Here is a 24500-nt window from a genome sequence, read left to right on the forward strand (position 1 = left end):
TTGTAACAAGGCTCTAAGTTTATTTACATCTTGAATAGTTTACAGGTGAGCTACTTTAGTTTTACAATTTATATGTACAATATTCCCAAATTATGCATTATTAATTCACATTTTTATATTTAGCATAACCTTCACATGAACTTGTTCATAAATGTTGACCTCTCCACTGTACACCACCTATAGAACTAAATAAATACTAGTGGAAAATTTTAAAAATAACTTAAAAGGTCTTACTGTTTTTTTCAAAAACTTCATGACTTTTCCATAAAAATACTTGTCTGTCTTTTGATTATCAATAACTTCTTTAACTAAAAAAAGGTTCAGATTTAAGCTAAACGTTTTGAAGCCTGATTGCATTTACATTTTTTCCTTTTAAAGGTACAACTGGTCCCATAAATGGACTTGTATAGCAATACAAGTGTACATACCATATACACCATGTAAGTATAGACTATACACCGTACAAGTGGACTTTTAACGATACAATCATTTCAACAGCATTGAAAGCATATTAACTTTATTCAAATAGCTTCATTTATCACTGAATAAAATTAAAATGAATCTGAAAAAGAACATGTGACCAGCAGGTAGATTATTTGTCTACATTTCATCACTGTCATATTCCTCTATTGTGATCCCCTCTTCCTCCATGAATCCTTGAGATGTAGCAGGCTGTGGCTGGCTGGCAGGCAGATCCGTTCCACTAGTCTGACTTGAAGGAAAAAATAAGGATGCTTCTGTATCAGTCTCTGAAGTTTTGATTTTGTCCATGTGCACAAGTGGCTTTGTAGGTGGTGCTCCATCAAAATTAGCCTCATCATCACTGGCAGAGTCTATCATTCCAGAATCCTTATCAGTTAGAGCTTCCATTTTCAATCTGTTAGAATTACATCACATCTATTAATAACAGACTAGTATAGTTCTTTGAACTATGCTATAATTATGATAATTGACAAGACTACTCCCTTCCTTCCTCCTACCCTAAATGTGTTTGAAATTATTTAGACAGTAGTCTCCTTTGATCTACCTCAATGAAACATTCCCCTCCAACATTAAAAAACTAACCATGAATGGTAATGATACAATGCATGGCCATAATGGAAGGAGGTGCTGTTGGTAAAATCCCAATTGGATGTGGATTATACCCACCAACTGCTAATCAAACAATAAATGAATGCTTCAGGAAGCTGACATTCAGCTGTATATGACTGGGAGAAATTTGACTCTTCCCCAGGGAGCTAAGATCAAAAGAATTATTGATTTGAAAAGTGTTTATTTTAAAATAGTAGTAGATACTACTAATCTTAAAATCCCAATTGCTTAAATCAATTTGGCAAGGAAAAGAAATTTATATAATACTGACAATGGCTTCTTATGGTAGCTTATGACTAATTGCAGATATTAACATCACTGACTTGGAATGACAGATATAATGTATTTCTTGGATTAGATGGGTTTGCTAATATATACTATAGTAAAATAGAAATAAGGCAGGGAATAATGCCCAATAATTCTGGTTACCTTCCAAAAAACCTCCTTAGGGGAAGCCTTCCAACATCCTGGATAAAAGCAATCTGAGCTGGAAAAGGAGAAGAAAAAAGACAATTTCAAACTAGATCAAATATATACAGGGTACAAAATTCCTAATATATATACATATATACTTTTTGACACAATTAAGAAACATTACTAATGCACAGATTTATGAATTCTCAGTACACTGCCTTATCTACCCAACAAATTCTTAAAACTACGGTTAACCCAACTTGTCTTTGCCCCTGGTGCAGGCAGAGATTCCTGCTTCCCCTGTCTGGGCAGCACATTTTCCTGGTCCCAATCTCTCTTAATTTCACATTCATACCAGGCAGAATGCCTTCTGTTCCAGAGCATCATTTAGTTTTCAAGTTGCTCCTTTGGGAATTAGATTTCTTTCTTTTCTTTATACGACATAAGTAATGACAAGACACCAAAGAATACAAGGAGAATGCTTTAAGAAAAACCACTCTGTCCTTCCAGCCATGAATGTCTGCGTTCTGCTCCAGTCCCAAAGGTACAGATTCATAATGGAGAAGATGCAGGAGTGTGAATCAAATAACAAAGAATTTACTGCAGTTGCCTAACATTCTACAAAGTGCTATAGTATGAAACAACTTTAAGGCATTCCTAGTTTAGAGGATCACTAGGAAGCCAGTTTTGATTCTAAGGTTAATGTAGGGGTTCCATACACTATAGTGTATAGTTTCAGATCTGGTTCCTATATATCCCAAATTCCACATCATCCCCAGAACTAAACTAGGCACCTTGGAGTCAAACTCGACAAACTATGATCTCTAACTGAATTACAGCTAGACTGCTTTTAAGGCTAAACTGTTATTTAAGGGTAAGGTACTGTTAGAAATACACATTTGTAAAGAAAGGGTTAAGAACTCACTAATAATTTGAGTGGAATTCTCTCTCTGTTCTTCGTGGTTCATTTAACACTAAACAACGGGCATATTTACTACAGTACTGAGAAATGAATTAATATAGTAAGATTATTTAAAAACCCTTAGGAAAAATTAAAATTCACATTATGACTTTGATCTCATCTTCAAAAGGTTTTACTAATAAGCTGCTCCCCTTTTTTACACCATAGTCATTTTAGGATATTACCCTCCCCCCAGAATTGAATACCCTACTCCTCGCAACAAATCAGAACATTTAAGCAAAAAACAGACAACACATCTAATATTGAACACATGCAACACCATTCCCTTTTAATAATTTCTCTTTCTACTGACAGGAGAGAGGTATACGGCATTATGTATTCTTAGGTCCATTATTATTACCTTGATTTCTCATTGGATGAGTTAGCATAGCCAGGTATGGCAACAGCTGTGTCTGAAGGCACAAAGGGGGCAAGCAAAAACTGGAAAAAAGTGACTTTGCTGCCAGGCAATTTTCTCGATACTATTAATAAAAGGAAGAAAAATAAAAATTATTAAATTCTGCCAAGGAAACTGTGGCATTTAAAATAGATTTTAAAGAACTTTTTAGATTATCAAATTAAACCCTCTATTAACTGCTTCAGCATTGCCTTAAAGAACCTTTAAGTGACTTATTTATGTCATATGTTCCTGTCTAGAATAGGAGCTTTGGCTTTTCCACATATCAAGAGGTGTGGAGTTAGGAAAATATATCATCGTAAAATTAAGGAAATTTTATTTATAAATCCATGACCTAAATTACTTTGGATCCCAAATCTAAGTACATTATACTTAATTTTCTTTATAGTCCCAATACATGAAAGCCTTCAGGGTTTTATGATACATCTCTATGACATACCATTTACACATTATCTTATTTAACATATAAAGCTCTCTTTACACTTGGCCGTCAAAGAATTTTCTTGAATCATAAGAAATATTCAATCTGAATTATGTTATATGGTTGCCTCGACAGGGCTATTCTAAGGATTCCTCATATGGATCACAAAGAAGAATCAGATGGAAATTCCTGAGGGGCTGCTTCATTTATAATTTTCAAACAAAAAAAACTGCTGATCTTACATTTTTATTCAGCCAACTAAGCCTCACATTTTCCTATGAATGATGCCTCTTAGAATCCCTAATTTCCTGCAATGCATTACTCAGATGTCACTTACTAACAAGGGCCTTTCTCTAATCTTTCCACTTATTAGTTCTTTCTGTCTCTCTCTGAAAATTGTGTATTTACTAATATGAATACATAAAAAGTCCCCACCCATAAAAGCTACTTGAGGCACTTGTTTTTGGTTCATTGATGTCATCTCTTCCTTTCTTCCCCATTAGAATGTCAACTTCTTTTGAGCAGGCATTGTTTCATTCATTGTATTTGGATATCTAGGCCTAGCACAGTGTCTGGCTCAGAGCAGGTATTCAATAAATAAATGCTCACTAATTCCTTGATAAATTGATCTTTGTCTCTCTTAGGGTATTGAGAGGACAGCTGAATAGTCCTGTCGCTCCTCCAATATATCCGAGGTAGGACCTGAATCCGAGACCTTTTAGGTCAAAGTGACTGTCAGAACCCTGGGCTCCCTGAGACTATAAATGGAAAAGCAGGTATAGATCTATGTTGGTAAATCACAGGTTGGATACAAAAACAAAACCAAGATTTGCCTAGGGCCTAGCATTGCACTGCACTGAGTTTAAATGAATACCTAGAATAGGTGCATGATCTCAATTTTTAAATGTTTTTTTTTTTTTGGTCAAATACCTTAGGTGCATGATCTCAAAAAAAATTTTTTTTGCGGAAAAAAAAAACTTTTGTCAAATACCTCAATGGATTCAATATTCAAAATGGTTGCTTATGTTTTAGCTTGTTTCTAAGTAAAGTGTGGGTCTTGACAACTTTTTATCAGTGACTGCAATATTACCTTTCTGTTTATCAGAAACCACTGAGGTTTATGTAAGGGTCGAAAACTTGCTCCTCCTCCGTGGCAATAAGCAAAACCTCTGGACTTGTTGGAATGCATCACACCTCTTGTAGCTACAGATGCACTGTATTCCCCGAGTATAGTCCTTGACTAAGAAATGAAATGATATGCAATTAAATGAGATAATATCTATAAAGTGCTTTCTAAAAGTACTCATGATATAAAAGGTCCATTACTATTGTGGGTGTATGGCACAGGCATACAGAATTTAAATAATAGCTCTCTAAATTCTATAGTATCAAAAAGAAAAACCTTCAAGAATCAGTTCAAGGCATCCGAAGTGGTTTTTCCTAGTTTTTATTTTATAGTGACATCCCTCAAAATAGTTACTGAAATTTCTTCATATAAAATTGAGATGCTAAAAAAATCTTGGTCAAGTATAACGAAAACAATCACTTGATGACTATGCAGCTTTCCTAGTTCTAGTGTTATTGTTGTATTTTTGTCACAAATGAAATGAGAAAAAATTCTATAACTGTATTAGACAATTTGATGTTTAACTACAAATGATAAAAACAAAGGCATGTTGCACTTTTTCCTACATATGAGGAAACAATCAAACAAAACATCAGCCTTACATTCCAGTCACCACAGAAGATGTCAGCAATACTCATGTATTCACTGGCTCTGCCAAGATCCTCTATTTCAGTGAAGAAATCTACATAGTTTTGATGAAGGTATAAATTAAATAGCTCTCCAGGCATGTGTGACTTTTCTACAACCTCCTAGTCAACAGAAATATATATGTAAGCATACTAATATAAACGCAGTAGTCAAAATTTTCTTTATTTTAAATCCAAAACTACACAAAGTTTCATTACCTCAGGTTCAACAAGTAATGTGTCCCGTTCATACTCTGACAAATGAGATGGTAACCGGGGAAATTCTAATTCCATTAGAGATGTTCCTGTAAATAATTTCCATATTACTAAGGATGGATTATAATGGAGCAACATTTAAGTGCTTGTTATGTGTCAAGTACTGTGCTAAGCGTTGGAAATACAAATAGGAAAGTGAGACAGTTCCTGATTTCAAGGAACTCGAACTATAATAACAGTAACACAGAAAGGAGAATTCTGTCTCTAGCTCATGGAAACACCAGATTGTACCTAGGTGCTGGCAGAGAATGTCACAGGGGAGGTAGCAAGGTCTTATGGACCTTGGGGACCAATGGCAGGGCAGATGGTCCCTGACCCAGAGAAATAATGGAGTGAGGCTCAAATCAAAGAGTCTAGAAGTGAGGAATAGAAGTAGCACCTCGTATTCCCACAATTAAAAAAACCAGAATATCTAAAGCAGAAGCTGAGAATTGGAGATCAGAGACAGCTTCTCAGGAGAAAGCATAAAAGAATAAAGATGGACAATCAGATCCATGATTCTTCTGGGCATTGATATGGAATCAGACTAGCATGAAAGTACATAGCATAGGCATACATCAAGAGGCCAAAGACCCATTTTACTCTTACTAGGGATCAGCCAGCTATGGCCTCTTCTTTAAGTCATCCTTGCAAATGTCATTAAAGAAAAGCAGAGCCTAGGACACAAGTATGTACCTGCTGTTATTCCCATGCTAGAAAGCAAGGAGTTTGCTCATGAGCAGATCTGGAAGCTGAGAGGGAATAATCACCTTGGTGACAGTGCTTGCCCATTGTCCAGGTCCTATGCATTAGACTCTACCTACCTCAAAACATCAATAATCTGGACAGAATCTATATTGGTAACTTAGGAGGCAGATTGGTATAACAAAGAACACTGAATTTGTAGTCATAAGACTATTCATTAGCTGTGTGATCTTGGGGCAAATCACCTCTTCTCTCTGGGCTTCAATATCAAATGGGAGAGAAAACAACTAAACAAATACATACAAACAGGCTATATGCAGGATAAATAAATAATTATGAGAAAGAAGGCACTAGAATTAAGAGGGGCTGGGAATGGCTTCTTATGGAAGATGGAGTTTTAGTTGGGACTTAAAGGAAGCCAGTGAAGGCAACAGGTGGAGATGGCAGGATAGAGTGTGCCAGTCATGGGGGACAGACAGGGAAAATGTCCAGGGCCAAGAGATGAGGTGTCTTGTTCATGGAATAGCCAGGTCAGTACCACTGGTTCGAAGAGTACATCGTAGGGAGTAGGGTGTAATCAGACCAGAAAGGTAGGAGGGAGGTTATGAAGAGCTTTGAATGCCTATCAGAGTACTTTGTATGTGATCCTGGAAGCCAGTGGAGTTTTACTGGAGGGAGTGGGAGTAGGGAGACACGCAATTTAGGAAAATCATTCTGGTGGCTGAATGGAGGATGGACTGGAGTGGGTGGGGAGAGATGTGAGGCAGACAGTCATCAACAGGCTATATTGCAGTAGTCCTGGTGTTAGGTGATAAGGGTTTGCACTGCAGTGGTGGCAGTGTCAGAGGAAAGAAGGGGAACATGTTCAAAAGATGTTGCAAAGGTGAGATCAACAGGCCTTCAGAACAAATTGGATATGGGGGTGGGGGACAGTGAGGAGTCAAGAATGACACCTAGGGTGGAAGCCTGAGGAACTGGAAGGATGATCTGCATCTACAGTAATAGGGAAGGTGGGGGGAAGGTTTTAGGAGGAAAGATAATGAGTTCCATTTTGGACAGGTTGAGTTTTAAGATGTCTACAGGACATCCAGTCTGAGATGTCTGAAAGGCAGCTGAAGAAGTGAGACTGGAGGTCAACAGGAGAGACTGGGGAAGGATAGGTAGATTTGAGAATCATCAGTATAGAGATGGTAATTAAATCCATGGGAGCTGATGTGATTACCAAGTGAAGTAATATAGAGGGAGAAGAGAAGGGGCCTAGGACAAAACCCTTACCCATGGTTAGAGGTGAGATCTCTGTTCATTTGTTAGACAGTGACGATGGAAGAGGAGTATGCAACGGGCAAGGGTCATTTAGAACAGACTCTACTCCAGAATATCTACCAAATATACTCTAATAAGAATTTAGATGACAAGCACTTTTAAATAAATATCATCTCCTTGTAGCTATCATCTATCCTGCACTGTCAATTACTTTACCTTGACGTTTAAATTGTTATTTTTCCTAAAATGAGAGGTAGGGGAAGGAAAGAAAATATGGGAGGTGAGAAAAGGCAAGTCTAAGCAGAGTTCTGAAGTAGTGAGTCTTTGGAAAGTCAAAAGGTAGCACAAGAGCAGTGAATACTGGATGGCACTGGATGAAAGAGGAGTATAAAACAGTCAAATAAGAACATTAAAAATGGCAGTGAATACTAGATGGCACTGGATGAAAGAGAAGTATAAAACAGTCAAATAAGAACATTAAAAATGTCAGTGAATACTGGGTGGCACTGGATGAAAGAAAGCATAAAACAGTCAAATAAGAACATTAAAAATAAACGATGCCTAGGATGCTAGTAGCAAGCCATTTGTCACTAAAAATGCTTACATAGCAAACAAAAACCACCTTACCTAAAAGGATGACTATTTTACTATCAAAGAACTATAGGAGTAAAGGTCCTATGATCCACTAGAAAATTGTTAGTGTTTAATTACCTTCGTAGAAAGTAAATTTTTTTATAGCTAACATTAATAAATGTTTGTTGCATAAACAAATGAAAGCTCAGCCAGTTCATGTCTGTCCTCTGTCTTCTTGATAGACTAACAAGTTCATCTAAATGCCACTGTAATGTATTATGTTTATATAAACCTAGCATTTTATTAAGGAAACATTCATGCATTTCAAATACCAAAGGATCAAGGCTTCTTACTTACTTTTACAATATAGTATCTTTCCCAAAGCCCTGAAGAGAAAGAGAGATGCATCTTTGCCACCAATTGCTTGGACTTCTTGATTTTCCAAAGTACTACTAGGTCTCTTTCTCTGCTTTGCTCTTGACAACAAAATATCTGATTTTATTGAAGATATCCCTTTTTTCCTTGACCAAAAATTGGTCTCCCCTGAATTACCTGCAATGAAGTAACAAAAAAATAAATCTGAAATACGTAGAAATGATAGTCAATTTCAGCTGACAACATTTCAATAAAAAATCAGAAAATGACTACAAACTAAGTTAGCAATGTGGGTACTCCCTCCACACAACACATCTATAGAACTCTTGTCTATCATTCTCCCAATCACCAGCTGGAGAGTGTTCTTCTAGATCTCTTGATGTTGAATGGACACCAATGGTGCATGGAGGTAGCACAATGGATATTTCTAGCTCTTGCTTCAAGAATAGTCCACTTCCTTTTCTGGTCATATACTTCTCTTGATCTTACTTTTCTGTACATTTCTTTGTAGGCAATATATTGCAGCCTACTCACCCCCACCATGCACTTTTCTACTGCCCTTTGGGTGGCTCCCAATTTTTTGGAGACGATTTCATGACTCTCAGCCAAAGTATAACCAGAAAAATGCTGATGTTAAGAAGATTCCCCATCCTCTACCCACAGGAAAAAATTTGAGGTCATTGAAAGTACAGCATAAATGACCAAAGGCAATCCATAAGATAAATAGTTTCTGGACAAAAGGCATCCTTTCCCCACCCAGCTTTTCCTATATGGAGAGTTAGGCTGGATTCTCTTGAGTGACTAAGGTTTTTCATACTTTGCTGGATATTGAGAATTAGAAGGTTTTATCAAAAAAGTTATTTTTAAACTTAAATTCCTATTCCTTCGACTTATACTAAGGAGATACCTTTTTGTAGAACAACCTTTAAGGTAGCATTTTTCTCTACAAAATCAAATGCTTCTTATGGTGAAATAACAAGGTCGGTAGGGGATTGTATTTTCTAACATCCTTCAGTCAATTACATAATTTGCAAGATATGTTTGGATATAAAGTATCAATGCCATTTCCTTCTAATCCCTTCAGTAAGGATGTCTTCAACCCATGTGTAGATAACTCTTATAAGGATATTCTTTCAGTATCTCTTATCCCCAGGTTTTTTTTCTTTTCTTTTAAAACATTCTCCCTGTGTATATATGCTAGACTCACAATTCATTTCTCTAAAAGTACAGAAAGAGTGTTCATAGCAAAGAATCAGTTTCATGTTGGGATGTCTCTCACTGGAAGGTATTGAAAAATAACAACAAAAAACCCCCCAAAAGTTCAATGTGTACAGTTCTAGGATCTTTTCCAATATATTTTGGAGGACTTAAAAAGTTCTCCAAATGATAGTCAGAAAGAAATATGATTTAAGGTAAGAAAGCCAAGATATAATTTCATTTTGCAGTCAAATACTAAATTATTGCTTGATGATCATATGCAGCCTCGGAGATGAATTCAATCCAACTTTCTTTTACCAGTATGTATAAAATATACTGGTATGAAAATATACTAGTATGTATAAATTTTTTCTCAACAATTCAAAATCATTAGCATTTCTTAAATTCATAAAGGAATTCAATAAAATAATTCAAATAAAATATATCATTATAAAAAGTATAGATTTATATAAAATAATAATTTCATTTAATTCATAAAACTGATGTACAGAACAACTAATATATTGCTCCACCAAAGTATGGTCTGACAGCACCTACAGGAAGTGGTCCTTGAAATGGCAAGAAAACTTTGTAGTGAACTCAGCAAAGTAAATGAGGTTTGGTACCAGGTAAAAACGCTGCTCACATGACTACCTTGTGTACATGTTCACAAACACTCCCTTTATCTTGCAATCCAACTGCACACTGGACATTCCCATTTTTAAAAAAAAACAAACTTCTGGCTATATTTCAGTTGTTTAGGGACTAAACAATACCATTTCAAATTGCTACATTTTTACAATTTTATTTCACTTCACTATTGACTAAGAAAATACCATCTTCACTTATATAAAAGTTATATAAACACTTATATAAACAGATTTATAACTTATATTTACCTTTAAAAGAAGAAAACTGGAGACTATTTATTGCACTTCTTATGTCACCAGAACATCCTTTACAAAGCAACTCTAAAGATGGCTTGTCAGGGACAACAATTTTTCCTCCACCCTTAAATAAGAAAGAGAAAAACCAACATTATATCCTGAAGTACTGAAGAAAATGAGGGGCACACTGGCACACTAGAAAAGACCTCCATCTTACAGGATTGACTGCCAAGGTATCATTCAAGTGAAAATGCAACAGTGCTTTATAGTTAATTAGTAGTCACCTATTAAGTTCACATCGAAGTTAATATAAATTACAGAGTATGAATTATATTTATCTTTACTGCAATTATGCTATTTAAAAACTATCCTATTACTATTCTATGAAATAATAGAATAGATATTGATAATTCCCTACACTAAAGTTTTCAACAAATTTATCTATTCTCAGTACTAAGAAGCCACAAAGTGTAAAGTTTTATAGTCTAAAGCTTCCTTAGAAGCAAGCTCAGAGCAAAATGTTACCTGAGATTAGGGATTCTTAACTTTTTTGTGTGTCGTGGACCCCTTGAACAGTCTGGTGAAACCTACGGACCCCTTCTCAGAATAATTTCTTTCAACAGCATAAAATATATAGGATTACCAAGGAAATCAAGTAAACCAAAATAGTTGTCAACACATTAAAAAAGAAGTGATGGACCCTAAGTTAAGAACTCCAGTCGTAAATAATGAGACAAGAATAAATTTCTATCACATTCAAGTATTATTCATAGTTCCTGAACAAGTACTTTAGTAAATACCATTAAGATAAATAGCCACTTCATTCCTTGTTGCACCTCCTCAATAGCAGCTCAGAGTTGCCTCTATCCAGAGGCCCTCTCTTGACTGGTAAGTCCTTGGCTCCAAACATTAACCAGAGTTCAAAGAAAGGAGAGATTAATTTTGGATGGGCAAACCAGGTATTGCTACAGGTAGGATGGATAGTACGGCTTTTCTATTACAATATGTTTCCCAACACAACTCCCTAAGAAGGTTCTGCCATAACTTTAACAATTGCCTGCTGGACATTCATGTCAATGTCCAAAGGACACCTTGAATTTAGCATGTTAAAAAATGGAACTCATCTTATTTTCCATAAATCTATCCTTCCTTCTTCTGAACTTCTCTATTGCTGTTGGAGTACTACCAGTTTGCAACCTTGGAGTTATCCTCACCTTTTCACTGCTCTTCATTCCCCAAGTCCTATTAGTTTCCAAATCTTGTTGATTCTACCTTCACAAAACCTCTCCCGTTGTTCCCTTCTCTCCCTACCAGCTACCACTCTAATCAGGCCATCACCTCTCACTGGGGCAATAGACACCCAACTGCTCTCTTATATTCCAGTATCCCTTCTCCCAATCCATCCTACTCAGTTACAAAACTGATATTTCTGATACACAGATGTGACCATGTCATTTCCCCACTCTAACATCTTCAATGACTCTTTATCCTGAATGACAACATCTTCATCCTGCCACTGAAACCCATTTATTATGTAGCTCACATCTACTCCTATCCAGTTTTATTTCATAGAGTTAATGCCCCGTTAGCTCTTCCCTACAAAACCTTTCATTTCTTGTCTCTGTCACTGGTCCAAGTAGTTTTTCCCAAGCCTGGAATACTCATCACCTCTGCCCCTTGGAACCCGAGTTTCCTTTGAGCACAATACACTCCTCCGAAAAAAAGGGCTTTCCTGATTCTCCCAGTTGTTTACACTCTTTTTCTCTTAAAAATGAACTTCCTTTTTATTCAATTCTCTGTCTAGATGGGGTAGAATGTAAGTTCCCTGAAGGCAGGTACTATTAAGTTTTGTATTTGTTTCCTAATACCTGGAACAGTTACTTAAGAAATGTGTGTTGGTTAAGTTGACAGGCCTGTATGCAAGAGACTGCATGCCATGTTGTGACAGTTTATCAACTAACCTCCAATGTACACAATTTCTGACACCTTTATTGGTAGATAGCTGGGTTAGTAGCCTGTTGAATGGAGGATAAAATGAATAGTTAAGTGACTTTCTCATGTTCACAGAATATGGTGGTAGTGAAGCCAAACTACTGAATTCTAAATTACTTAAAAGCAAGTGTTGAACTCATAGTACAATTAATGTAATGGATATAATTTATAATACAGCAGACCCAAAAAAGAGAAATTTAAATGGGAAACGAAGAGTTTAGTAGGAAATCCTTTAAAAATGACATTACTACATAAATGTTATCAATGTTTGAAACTTACCATATTAGCTTCTAATGCTGCTATTCTACTAAGAACTTTCATCATAATTGTTGGTGCCACAGGGTTGAAACTGTCAGATGTTTATAAAGAAAAATAGTAGTTAATGACATTCGAAAGATGTAATCTTTCTCTGAATGCTATAGGAGGTGTAAAGAAATCATCTTACCTAATATTTGATATAGAACACTCTTCTTGAATTTCTTTGGGGAACAGTAATCTCTGACTACTGTCTCCACTGAGACTATCAGAGATTATAAATACAAGAGGACATCGCCCTAGCTGCACAAATCTCCTAAAATGACAGGCAGCGAAATTAGACATTATAATCATGTCAACTATTAATTTGGAGCTCTAGTAAATGTCATTGAAACTTACCTTAGTATTTCATGTAAAGTACTTGGATCTCTATAAAATTGATTAGGCATATCCTATTGAAAACACAGCACAAAAATTAATCCAATTCTAATTGCAGACATACTTTTTATAAATAGACAAACTACCAAGTAAAGCCTCTCTCCAACTTACTTTAACTTTTTTGTTCCAATTTGTTTTTCAAAAGAACTAGGAGAATACAGGACGATTTATTAAAGTATCCATCAGTCAACAGGAATTTCACTTATAAACTACTATTCACAAAAAACTACTAAACTAGGTGGTTGATAACAAACTACTTTCACTGATAATATAACAGTAAACTGTTAAAATGCACATTATGTCTTCCTATGCTAAAATTCATCTAATCTTACAATCAAGCCATTCTGTGTTTCTCAATCCCACATCAATGACAAATTACTTAGGACTCTTAGTATGATATAAACCTAAGCTTTTATACCCAAGTATTATTTCTACTTAATAGCATGACAATGTCATGATATTATTCAGATATTATTCAGATAAGACAGAAACACCTAACTTTGGGGGGCAGGTATAACTTTTCAAGATTTTTTTTTACCTCAACCAAAATAATCTTCTTATCAGTGTGCAGACAATCACCAAGCATCTGTAGTTTGTTATATTTATTTGCTCTCAACAGAAACTCCTGAAAAATAGTCATCTGAGACTGACTAGGAACCATATGGAAACTTGATTCTGAAAAGAAAGCATTTTTCTTGTCAACAAATCAGAAAACACATAAATGATCTATGTCTTTTGTTTAGGACAGTTGTTCAAGTGTTCAGTAAATGGCTGTCAAAAGACATTACTATGAGTCCTAGCTTCTGCTGTACCATTTAGCAATATCCTTGGAAAAATAATCACTTAAATTCTGTGGATTTCAGTCTCTACCCCTGAACATGAGGAGGAGGTTAAGACTAAATGATTTTTAAGGTTCCTTTTAGCTCTAAGATTTTGAGGAACAATCTTTGTTGCCTCTCCTAAGATCCTCAGGTACATCTGAGGACTTTAGCTGGACTTATTCCATTGTCTTTCTTGACACCTATTCATGTGGGTAAGGAGGGAAGATTGTTTTTTCTAACTGAAAAAAATAAAAGCCTAAAAAATCCTACCCATAATAAACAGAAGAGTTAATTCAGGTAGATTTCTAGATATTTAAAAAATAATAATAACAAAGTCTTAAGTCCTCCAAAAAGCCCTTAATTCCCAGTCTACTATGAGAGAGAGGTTTCTTGCCTCAGTCAAAATAATCTCATTAGTATCATGGAATACTCCACCCTCTTGTCATGTTACTCACATTAAATGCCATGATCAAACAGTGCTGAGAGAAAGGAAAGCACAACTATAGTTCGCCCTGGCCACTACTATGACCCTGAATGTGTTGGGAAGATAACAGATTTAGAGTTGGAAGAAACCTCAAAGACCATCTCATTCATCTCCCTCTTTTTCACATAAGGAAATTAAGATCCAGATAGAGTAGCCAAGGTCCCACAGGTAGTCAGTCAGTGGTAAAGCCAAGATTTGAACACTTCCCCATCCTCTGACTCTAAATTCAACCCTCTTTGGGTTCTGAGGAGGAGTGTGAGGCTAGTTTTGGTGACAACTCCTAACTTCACACCCAAGAACTTTTTATCCAGTAGCAGCAGCACTGGAGACTATGAGATACAGGATGAACTTCCCATCTGCTTTCAACAGAGGAAGTGCCCCTCCCTCTCCATTCAAAAACAAAATAAATCTCACCATAATTAAACCTGCCCTTCATATCATGTTCTCTGGAGTCTAGAAAAACAGGGTTAATCCATTCTTGTACCTCAATACCAAGCTCCTTAACTAGTATTTGTAGAGTTGCTGTTTTTCCACATCCAGGAGGACCTGTGATTATCAGAATAGATCCACCCTACAACAAACAAATATTATACATTAAAAATGAAAAATCTTGATGAAATATGCCAGAATAACAATTTCTTTAATCTTACTTAGTACTTCTTTATGCTAACATAATAGAAGTGAAACCCAAACCAGATTAAAATGTAACTGGGAAATGTTTAACAAAATAAATAAAAATGCAATAGAATATAGATAATATTAATTTGTGGTTCTCTAAGTCACCATGCAGCTGACAGAGAGGTTTCTATTTGAGTCTAACACCACAGTCTCAGACACTCTCTATCTCCCATCCCTGTGCCTTTGCACTGGCTGTCCACCATGCCCAGCATGCTCTCTCTTCTCATAGCCACCTCTTAGAATAGCTTATGTCCTTTCAAGCTCAGCTTTTTAGTGCCACCTTCTACATGAATCCTTTCCTAATCCCTTCTTGCCCTCCCCCCTGTCCCTGCTTACTTGGGCTTTCTTCCACCAAATTACTTTGTAATTAGTTTGTATACACTTGTAGTCTCTTAAGATAAAATGTAATCTCCTTGAGGGCAGGGACTGTTTCATTTTTGTCACTGTCCCTCCAGACCTACCTATGGTGGGGTCTGGGACAAAGTAGGTACTTAATGAATTCTTACTGATTCCCAGTTCCAACAAACTTCAGAAATAACTACATATATTTAACTTCTGACTACAAACCACAAAGCAGTATAACAATTACAAAGCATTTTAAAATGAGATTATGACTAATTTTTAATTACCAATTTTGGTTGCTTTTCAAAAACATGAGCTTTTAACCAGGTTTCAAGTTCTTCAACTTTCTTCTTATGAACAGCAAGTTCATTCTGGCATGAAATATGAAAGTTTAAGAACTGTTAAAATATATTTTGATTTAAAAGTAATAAATAATAACTCACATTTATATAGTGCTTAAAATTTTTACACTTTCCTCAAAACTACTCTGGGAGGTAGTGTATGTACTGAAGGCTTCAAAGTTAAATGAATAAAATTTGAGTAGTACCAATGCTAAACAGATAATGAAATAGACTAGTAATAAACTGTTCAATAAACAAATGGTCAAAGGATGTAAAGTGGGTGTTTGAAAATGGGATTCAGAATTCTGGATCATTACATACAGTATGGGGTTGGAACACACCCTGATATCAGGGATGGAGTACACCTAGGAGGGGTTGGTAAGAATTTATAAAGAAGGTATCTTACAAATCAAATCTAAAAGATTTTAAGCTGAAAGGGACAGGAGATGGAGAAGAATGCCTATGTCTATCCACTAAGATAGGTATTAGAGAGAGTAGCCACAAAGAAGAAAGAATAGAGTTGGGATACAAATTCACAAGAGACAAAAATCAAGGACAGGAACTAGTAGTAAAACTCAAGGTGTCAGGTATCTATGTGCAAATGCCCAAGATTTAGGCAAAACAAATGAGAGAAAAGAGAAGTCCTATAGGATTCAAGGAGGTAAGTTTGATCTACTAGGTATCACTGAAACTTAGTGAAAGGATACCCAATGACTGGACAATGGGTCTGAATAAGAATACATTATTCAAAAGAAAAAGGGGTTGGGAATAGGGTAGCATTATATATTAAGGAGGTATAATCAAGGGAATAGGCATACTTGTAGAACAGCTGAACAAATTATGGTATACGAATGTAATGGAATACTACTCTGCCATAAGAAATGACCAAAGGGACAATTTCAGAGAAACCTGGGAAGTCTTGTATGAACAGACTGAAATGAGCAGAATCAGGAGAACAATTTTTACAACAATAACACTGTGAAAACAAACAATTCTGAAATACTTAATTCTGATCTAACTAATATTAATTCTACCAGAGCAGTAACGAAGAATGCTATATATGCCCTGAAAGAGAGGTGGTGGACTTAAGATACAGAATGAGATATATATGTTCAGATATGATAAATGTGGAAATCTGTTTTGATTATGTCTATCCGTTACAAGTTTTTTGGGCTTTTCTCCCCAATGGTTTGGGTAGGTAGGAGGGAGAAAAAATAAATGGTTGTATTGATGGAGGCACTTCAATTATCTAGACATCTACTGGAGTTTTCTCTGCCAAAAGCAGAACTAAGAACTTCTTAATTTTCCTTAGTGATAAATCCATCCTTCAAAAAGAACCCACAAGGGGAAATACTTTTCTGGAACTGGTGGTTTGTGCTGAATAATGGGAATCTTGGGGAAGAAATGAGCCTTCAAACTTAGTTTGTGATAAAGAAGAAACATAGTCTGAAATGTACCCTAGATTTTTGAAAAGCAGATTTTAAAGAGTTCAGAGGAAAGATAGATAAGATCCCATGGAGTTTTAACTTCAGGGCAAGTCAACCTAAGAAGGAGATGAAATCTCAAGAATGAAAATTTAGAAACACAAAGTAAACAATTGTAATGGGAAGGAAAAATGGAATTTGTCCAGAGACCACGGTGGACACACAGGGTACTCAACACCCAACAATTCTCAACTTAGATTTTAAAATGTACAGAAGATTCAGAAAGGCCAATTGACTGATAATGAATATAAAAGCAATGATCCTGCGAAGATGCCACCAGATGGAGCTCATAGCTTCATTGGTTTGCTGATGCTATTAAATCATAATGCTTTAGGACAGTTCATAATGGAAAACTTATCAACAGAAATGAATTGCTTTTTTTTCTTCCAACTCATAAAAGTTGTTAAAATTAAAACTGAGTTGGGTGGAAGAAGAGGGAGAAAAATTATTTCTTTTTATGGCTTGAATAAATCCCGCATTTGAGCTAAATCAAGATTCATGAAAAACACTAAGGAACATGTATAGTAAGGAATAACTATTTGGGGAAAAAAAGAGAGATCTCAGTGTAAGAAAAAAATTATATAAACAAAACCCATAAATGCCATAGGCCATTTAGAAGGATTTTTAAAAAAATTACATCATGAAATGCTTTTCATAATCCAAACTGGTGTTATTTTCAGTTCCCTGTTAAATTTTACCTCCTACAAATGATGAAATGATTTTGTACCTGAGTTTCTGGTTTGTATTTATCAACCCATGGTTCATTTTCAGACAGATTTTCATTTAAATTTGCTTCAACACTACTCTGCTTTGAGGAAGATGATTTTCCTTTTTTTCTAGCTACAAACTTGCTACTTTCTAATGAGGAAGACAGATCTTTTCTTCTCTGATGAAAATTATTTACTCCCACAGATGCAGTTGTAAGAGCAGAAGAGATGTCTGTGTTTCCAACAAAATCATCAAATGAAGGCTCTACCCAGTTGGTTATCTGGGGGAAAAAAAATCAATGTAAATAGTATGACTATATAATATTTTTCCTTTCCACTTCCCCCATCCCTAATATAGTATATAAGTTTCTAGAACATCTCCCAATTACACACTTACGATACTGACTTGGAACATATTCCCTTACAGTAATTGAAATAAGGTGCGGTTTTTTGTAGTTATAAGTAATGTTTGTGGTATCATCTTTATTTTACACATAAAAATTCAAACTATCTAGCAATAATGGGGATGCAAATCAACATTCTGTGGCTGACATCATACTAACTATAGTAGTATCATTTCAACAAGCTACATTACCTTTGAACTTTTGTGAACAAGAATAAACATTTAGCAGTTTACACATTTTGTAATTATAGCCTGATATGCTTCTTCACTGTACAGAACATCTAATATTTGAGTATATAAGAGAGTCAAGAGTTTAAGGAAAATTGAGATTCATCCCTAATAAATGAAATGTCAAAACGATCCAACAAATAGTTAAGTTAGTTCCTATTATGTGCCAGGCATTGTTCTGGGAATACAAGGATAAAAATTAAATGTGTACATGTGCCTCCTTTATTTCTCTTTTATGTAATTATTTATTTACATAACACTTAGAAATCAGTAGTAAGAGAGTTCAACTTACAAACTCAACATGATTATTTTAAGAACTAAAATTTTTAGGATGGATTTTCTTATGTCCTAATCACAATGGTTACTGTTACCAATACTTTTAAATGTAGAAAAATCTATCAAAATTCAGCACCCTTGCCAACTCTGAATAATTTGTCCAAATTATTTGCCTCTTTAATGCAGAACTTGCTAAAAGGAATGAGTATAACAACTTTCCTCTAAAAAGTATTTTGTTATTGATTCTCTAATTAACATAATACAATGCAGAATTTTTATTTCCATCTTACAGGAAATACTTAAATGATTCACTTAAAATTAGAGTCAGTGAAAAAGTTAAGAGCACTTAACCCAGAAAGATAACTAGGAATTTCAACAGTTCTACCTCTGTCCTCTCATATCTTGCCCTGTTCCTCAAACTTAAAGCCAAAGTACAGTTATCCCTTCCACACAGCGACTTTCTAAATCTTGGTTTCAATATGCTGAGGTTCACCATAAGAAATTAAATGGGAATTTTTAGGGACTTTTGCGGCAGCCAAAGACATAGGCCAATGACCAAATACTTAAACCAGATTTTACAATATGGCACTGTAAATACCCCATAAAAGAAAAAGGAAAAATTCAGACGACTTCTCTGGTATAAAAGGAAGGCCAAAAAATTTTACGTCCATTTCCGAGATTGTAGGGGCACTAGGCACCTAATCGGAGATGTGGAAGGGATAACTATACACCCATGCAGAATAAGGCAACAGGACTAAGCACCAGCTCTGCTGGTAATAACAACCTATATGTTCTCATTTTAAGCCACTTCTGCATTTTGTGAGAGGAGCTGAATGACAGACATTGCTGTATTAGACTTTATTTGTAACCAGTTGTGGTTATTTCCAATAATGCTTCATACCTTTGTGGAAGCTACCTTTCGTCTAAGAGAAGTTTTTGACATTATAAACCTTGATAGTTCCCATCCGTAGTATATGGAACCTGCAGTACGTGAAAGTATAAATCACCTGAAAAGGAAAGAAAATATATTTGTGGAAGGCTTTATCTTTTCTCCCAAATTAAGAAAACTATAAACACAAATATTAAGTTATAATTAAAGCATGACTCAAAAACACACATTTATTGTATTGATGTATTTCTGTCTTCTAGCTGTGTGACCATGGGCAAGTTACTGCCTCAGTCACATTTAAAATGGGAATTAATCTATACTAGCTACCTCACAGGGGCTTAAATGAGATAATGGATTAAAATTGTTTTGCAAACTTTAAAGTGCTACCTAAGATCAGTAAAGAGAGAGTACAATGAATAATGTTAGACTTGGGAGTTAGGAAGACCTGAGTTCAAATCCTTCCTCAAACACCTGAATGATCCTGGCCAAGTCTCTTACTCAATGTGTTTCCTCATCTGTAAAATGGAATTATCATCTACCTCATAAGGTTATTGTGAGAATCAAATAACATGCATAAAAAGCTTGGCAAGCTAGTGATATAAATGCTCATTGTTATTATTTACAAATAACAGTATAACTCAGGGAAGAAGTAATAGTTACAGACAACCATTTTTTCTGTTGGAGCTAAAAACCTACACCAAAATATTAATTTTATTGTCAACTGCAGCTGTGGCAACTGAGTCATTTGTGGCTTTTCATACATTGTCAATAGAATGTCTTTATAAGAAGTCTGAGTCTGACTGAGCTAGGAGCTAGGATCAACGCTTTCGAATCGTGGTGCTGGAGAAGACTTCTGAGATTTCCTTGGTCGGCAAGGAGACCAAACCAGTCAACACTTAAAGAAATTAATTCAGACTATCCGACAGAAGGATAAATATTGAAGCTGAAGGTTAAATATTCTGGCCACACAATGGGAAGACAAGACTCACTGCAAAGGACTCTGATGGTGGGAAAGACTGAAGGGAAAAGGAGAAGGGGATGGCAGAGGATGAGTCATGGAAGCAACGAACAGGAGCTTGGATGCACTTCAAGAGATAGTGGAGGATGGAAGGACCTGGTGTGCTATGGCCCACGAGATTACGAGAAGTTGGACACAATCGAACAACAAAACAGGATACAACTATTGGATACAAGAAATGAGAATCATTTAACAAGCACTTATTGAGCACCTACAGAGAAGGGTAGTTCCCATGGAGTCCTGAAGGGAAAATTTCAAAGTATTATTTCAAATCGGAGTAAAAGTGCTTGGTTTCCTGGAAAATAAAAGCCAATAAAATCGAATACGCTACTTCTGAACAAAAGTGTTTAAATTATCCACGGCACCTTTTTTTTTTTTCCTTAAAGCATTGGGCTTTCTCATATTTAAAAAAATGTTTTCTTCGAAAATCCTGGTTTTTTTTTTTCCTCGAAAGAAAGCACAAAGCTTGGATATCTGGCAGTTTAGGACCTGCAAGTGTGCAGAGCCAGTCCTGTTTAAGGCACACATAAACTTAAAAAAAAAAACAACACACAGCCGTCCAATGAGTGGAAATTACACATGCACAAACACCCGGTGCACTCGGCTGAAGGCATTTTCAAGCAGGGGCGAAATGCTAAATTTCTTGACTTCAAAACACTCGCTCACACAACTTTTACAGCTGGAAGGAACCTCAAAGGCCCCCGACCCGCTACATGAAGCGAGAATCCAGTCTACAAGATTTGCCCAACGAGGGGTCATCCAACAAGAGACCCCGGGGATGGGGAGCTCACTACCTCTCACTGCCCGGGGATGAGAACTCGCTACTTCCCTCTCCCCGGGTCACTTCTCATTGTGAGGAAACACAGAAAAAGGAACTTCCGGTGCGCTCCGACGCAGGGGGCGTGCAGAGTAACGGACAGCTTGCTTATTACGAGGACCCCAGAATCCTTTAAAAAAACCCGGGCTGACGAGCCTTTCTCATCAGTAGCCGCTCGGCCCGAACCTGATCCCGCAGTCCCCCAGATGTCGCTCGCTCGCCCGACGCCCGCTCCCTCCCGGCATCCGTACTCTTCCTCCCCCCTACCCCCGCGCTGGTGGCTGCTCGCGGCCGGACCTCGAAATGGCTCCGGGTCACCATGGGGCCGCGGGCAAAGGGCCGGCTCGGCAACGCAGCGCAACGGGCAGGGGCTCCTCTCTCGCGGCGGTCTCACCTGCAGGCAGCGGGCAGTGACCCTGCGGCATCCCCCCCCTCCCCGGGGGAGGCGGCGGTTACGGCCCAAGTCCAGGGGCGGCAGCCAAACGGCACTCCCGGGGCCAAGTTGGGAGCCCACGCTGAGGCCCCACCTCCCGGCAGGGGGGCCTCCCACGGCGGCTGGCGCCTAGGCGACGGCGCTAGAGGGGAGGGGGGGAAGAGGAGAAGGAGCCGGCCGTCTGGGCTGTCCTGGGCATTGCCTGTTCTGGCGGCGCGCAGACTGTGGGCCCGTCGGCTTGGATTTGCTCTGAGGCGCTGTCATAGAGGGGCTGCTCACCAATGGGCGGGAGGGGCGGGGCGAGGTGATGAGTCCCGGAGAGTGCGCCGAGCGGGTGCTCGAGGACCCTGGGCCCGCCCCCTCGGCTCCTGTCTAACCTCTTCTGCCTGCTGCTCCCTCGTGGAGAGCAGGCCACCGGGGCGGAGCCGGCGCCACCGCGACCATGAGGCTGCCCAACATCCTGCTCACGGGTCAGGGCTGTGGCTCGGGTGGCGAGGGGCTGGGGCTGGCGGGGCGCGGCTTCGGGGCTGGATGAGTTCCTTTCTCGGAGTCACGGCCCGGGGTGGGGGTGGGGGGGCGCGGTGAGGCGAGGGTGTTGAGGGGAGCCCTGGGGCTGGAAACGTTAATTCGGTTGGTCAGTCCGGGATCCCCCGTTTTATCTCTCATCTTCCCACGCGAGGATGGACGAGTAAAGGCGTCTGTCCTGGGCATCCGCAGGACGTAGAGCTTGGCGATCGTTCAGCTAGTCTAGTCTCGATTTACCCATGGGGAAACTGAAGCCTGGAAGGCATCTGACCCCCCAACAATGCATGGAAACGACCTGCCCACGAGACTTAGAACCCTGGTGTTCTCACTGTTGGTTATCTGTCTGCCACGTCCTGGATCATACTAAAGGATGTCTAAGTGATTGGTTTAAAGGGGAAACATAGTAGTGCCTTCTCCCCCGACAAATGGCTTGGATCAACACCTACGTCCTTACGAGGCCGATTGAGGCTGTTGAGTGGTTGGTTTATTGTCATTTCCTTAGAGTAGATGTGCCACTGCCTTTTAAAGAAATTTGTTTCTACTTTTAGCCGTAGCAAAATTCCTGTGCCCAGCTCATCGTTGTGACCCAATTATAAAATCATAGGTAGTACAGATATTTCTAAAGATCACACATACCTGATCTGTGCATCGCTGAGATTAGTTTTGTATTATTTTCATAAATGTATTAAATACTTGTATTATCTACATAAATGAATGTTTATATCTTATGTAACCTTTGAGATGCCCAAGAAGTTAACTTTTGGGTAACCCAAGTAAGAAGTTAACAGACCAATCTTCCCAGAAGAGGTATTCTAGGACAATCTTATTTGCAGGTGAGAATACTTAAGTTCCAGAAATGGAAAGTGGACCATATGCTGGCCAGTTAACTTTGATACCATCATTAAGCTGTCAGGGTTAAAAAGTAAAATTAGCAGTTGGTTTGGCAGGGGCATTTAAAAAAGTTTCTCCATAAGAGTAAATAATTATGCATTCTTTTACAAGAACAGCAGTCTGAAGATGGTATGTGACAGGCACCTGAGTTTCAAAAAATATTTTGTATCTTTGGGCTCTGTTCTTACTTCAGAAAAAGACCATAGTAAATAGCATCTGTCTAATGAGTGTTTGACAGCATATATCTTGGAAAGAGGGCTGAATTTAGAATCATGACACTTGAATTTAAATCCTAGCTGTGCTGCTCAGTGATCTTGCTACCTTTGTGATCTTGAGCAAGCCCCTTCATTTCTCAGTAGTTTTCTCATCTGTGAAAAGAGGAGTAGGAACTGGATGATCTCTAGCATCTCTTCTAACCCTAAATATCTGTTCCTTAAGAAGGTGTTACTCTTGTCTCTCATTTTTCCCCGTTAAATGTTAACCTTAGATATTTTTTGTGAATTGTCTTACAGGTACACCAGGGGTTGGAAAGACCACACTAGGTAAAGAACTTGCATCAAGAACAGGACTGACATACATTAATGTGGGTGACTTAGCACAAGAAGGTAAACTTTATACCTGTCAAAGGCAACTTTGCATCATAGATGTGTTGTGATTTAAATAAATAGAATATATGATGATGTAAAGGCACGATGAAGAGATTCACCTTAATTGATTCTATGTTGCAGAGTAGTAAATCTACAGTATCTGCCTTTAGCTAACCAATTCCAAACTCCTTTGCATGGCACTTGGAGCCTTCTATGGTATTATGCCACCCTACTTTTTCCAGCCTTATTTCATGTCTCTTCCTCTAAATAGATTTCGTCATCCATGCCCACACAGAAAGTTTCTAATGTCAAGTCTTGACAGAAGAAATCAACTTACTATTTTAAACTTAATAATGGCAGGAAGAGCTGGGAGGAGGTGGTAAGGGAAGGTGGCCTTTTATGAAAATTTTCAATTATTAACTGAGGTATTTATTTTTTCTTTAAAAACAGCTGATGAGTACTCAACAAATGTGTATAATTTTCTGAGCCAGACTTTTTATTTTGTTTTCTGGCATTGTAATGGCAGCTCAGTTTCTCTGCTTGCACCACCTAAATATATTTTTCATGCACTTTTAGAA

General features: G+C 37.5%; 2 protein-coding genes across 4 annotated transcripts in view; one reads left to right on the forward strand and one right to left on the reverse strand.

Annotated features, from left to right (window-relative positions):
• RAD17 (RAD17 checkpoint clamp loader component) lies at nucleotides 1-22178 on the reverse strand. 3 transcript variants are annotated; one of them, XM_036764467.1, is made up of 17 exons: nucleotides 21881-22178; nucleotides 19664-19769; nucleotides 17876-18136; nucleotides 15611-15694; nucleotides 14718-14874; nucleotides 13537-13673; nucleotides 12960-13012; nucleotides 12751-12876; nucleotides 12585-12654; nucleotides 10326-10437; nucleotides 8212-8406; nucleotides 5278-5363; nucleotides 5035-5181; nucleotides 4397-4546; nucleotides 2829-2949; nucleotides 1522-1579; nucleotides 1-877 (listed from the first exon to the last, which is right to left on the reverse strand). In XM_036764467.1, exons 2-17 carry the CDS (start codon nucleotides 19703-19705, stop codon nucleotides 601-603), a joined length of 2076 nt encoding a protein of 691 aa, XP_036620362.1. In that variant the 5' UTR covers nucleotides 19706-19769; nucleotides 21881-22178; the 3' UTR covers nucleotides 1-600. The 3 variants fall into 3 exon arrangements, with proteins under 3 accessions (XP_036620362.1, XP_036620370.1, XP_036620375.1); XM_036764475.1 differs by having other exon boundaries at nucleotides 21784-22015; XM_036764480.1 differs by lacking the exon at nucleotides 21881-22178 and adding an exon at nucleotides 20885-20903.
• LOC118854150 (adenylate kinase isoenzyme 6) overlaps nucleotides 22065-24500 on the forward strand; it is a 10006-nt gene continuing 7570 nt past the window's right edge. Inside the window, exons 1-2 of the mRNA XM_036764492.1 lie at nucleotides 22065-22389; nucleotides 23848-23940. Of these exons, the coding sequence (XP_036620387.1) occupies nucleotides 22362-22389; nucleotides 23848-23940 (121 nt within the window). The 5' untranslated portion in view covers nucleotides 22065-22361. The remainder of the gene's footprint in view (nucleotides 22390-23847; nucleotides 23941-24500) is intronic.

Source organism: Trichosurus vulpecula, chromosome 1, assembly GCF_011100635.1.
Source record: "Trichosurus vulpecula isolate mTriVul1 chromosome 1, mTriVul1.pri, whole genome shotgun sequence".
NCBI lineage: Eukaryota > Metazoa > Chordata > Mammalia > Diprotodontia > Phalangeridae > Trichosurus > Trichosurus vulpecula.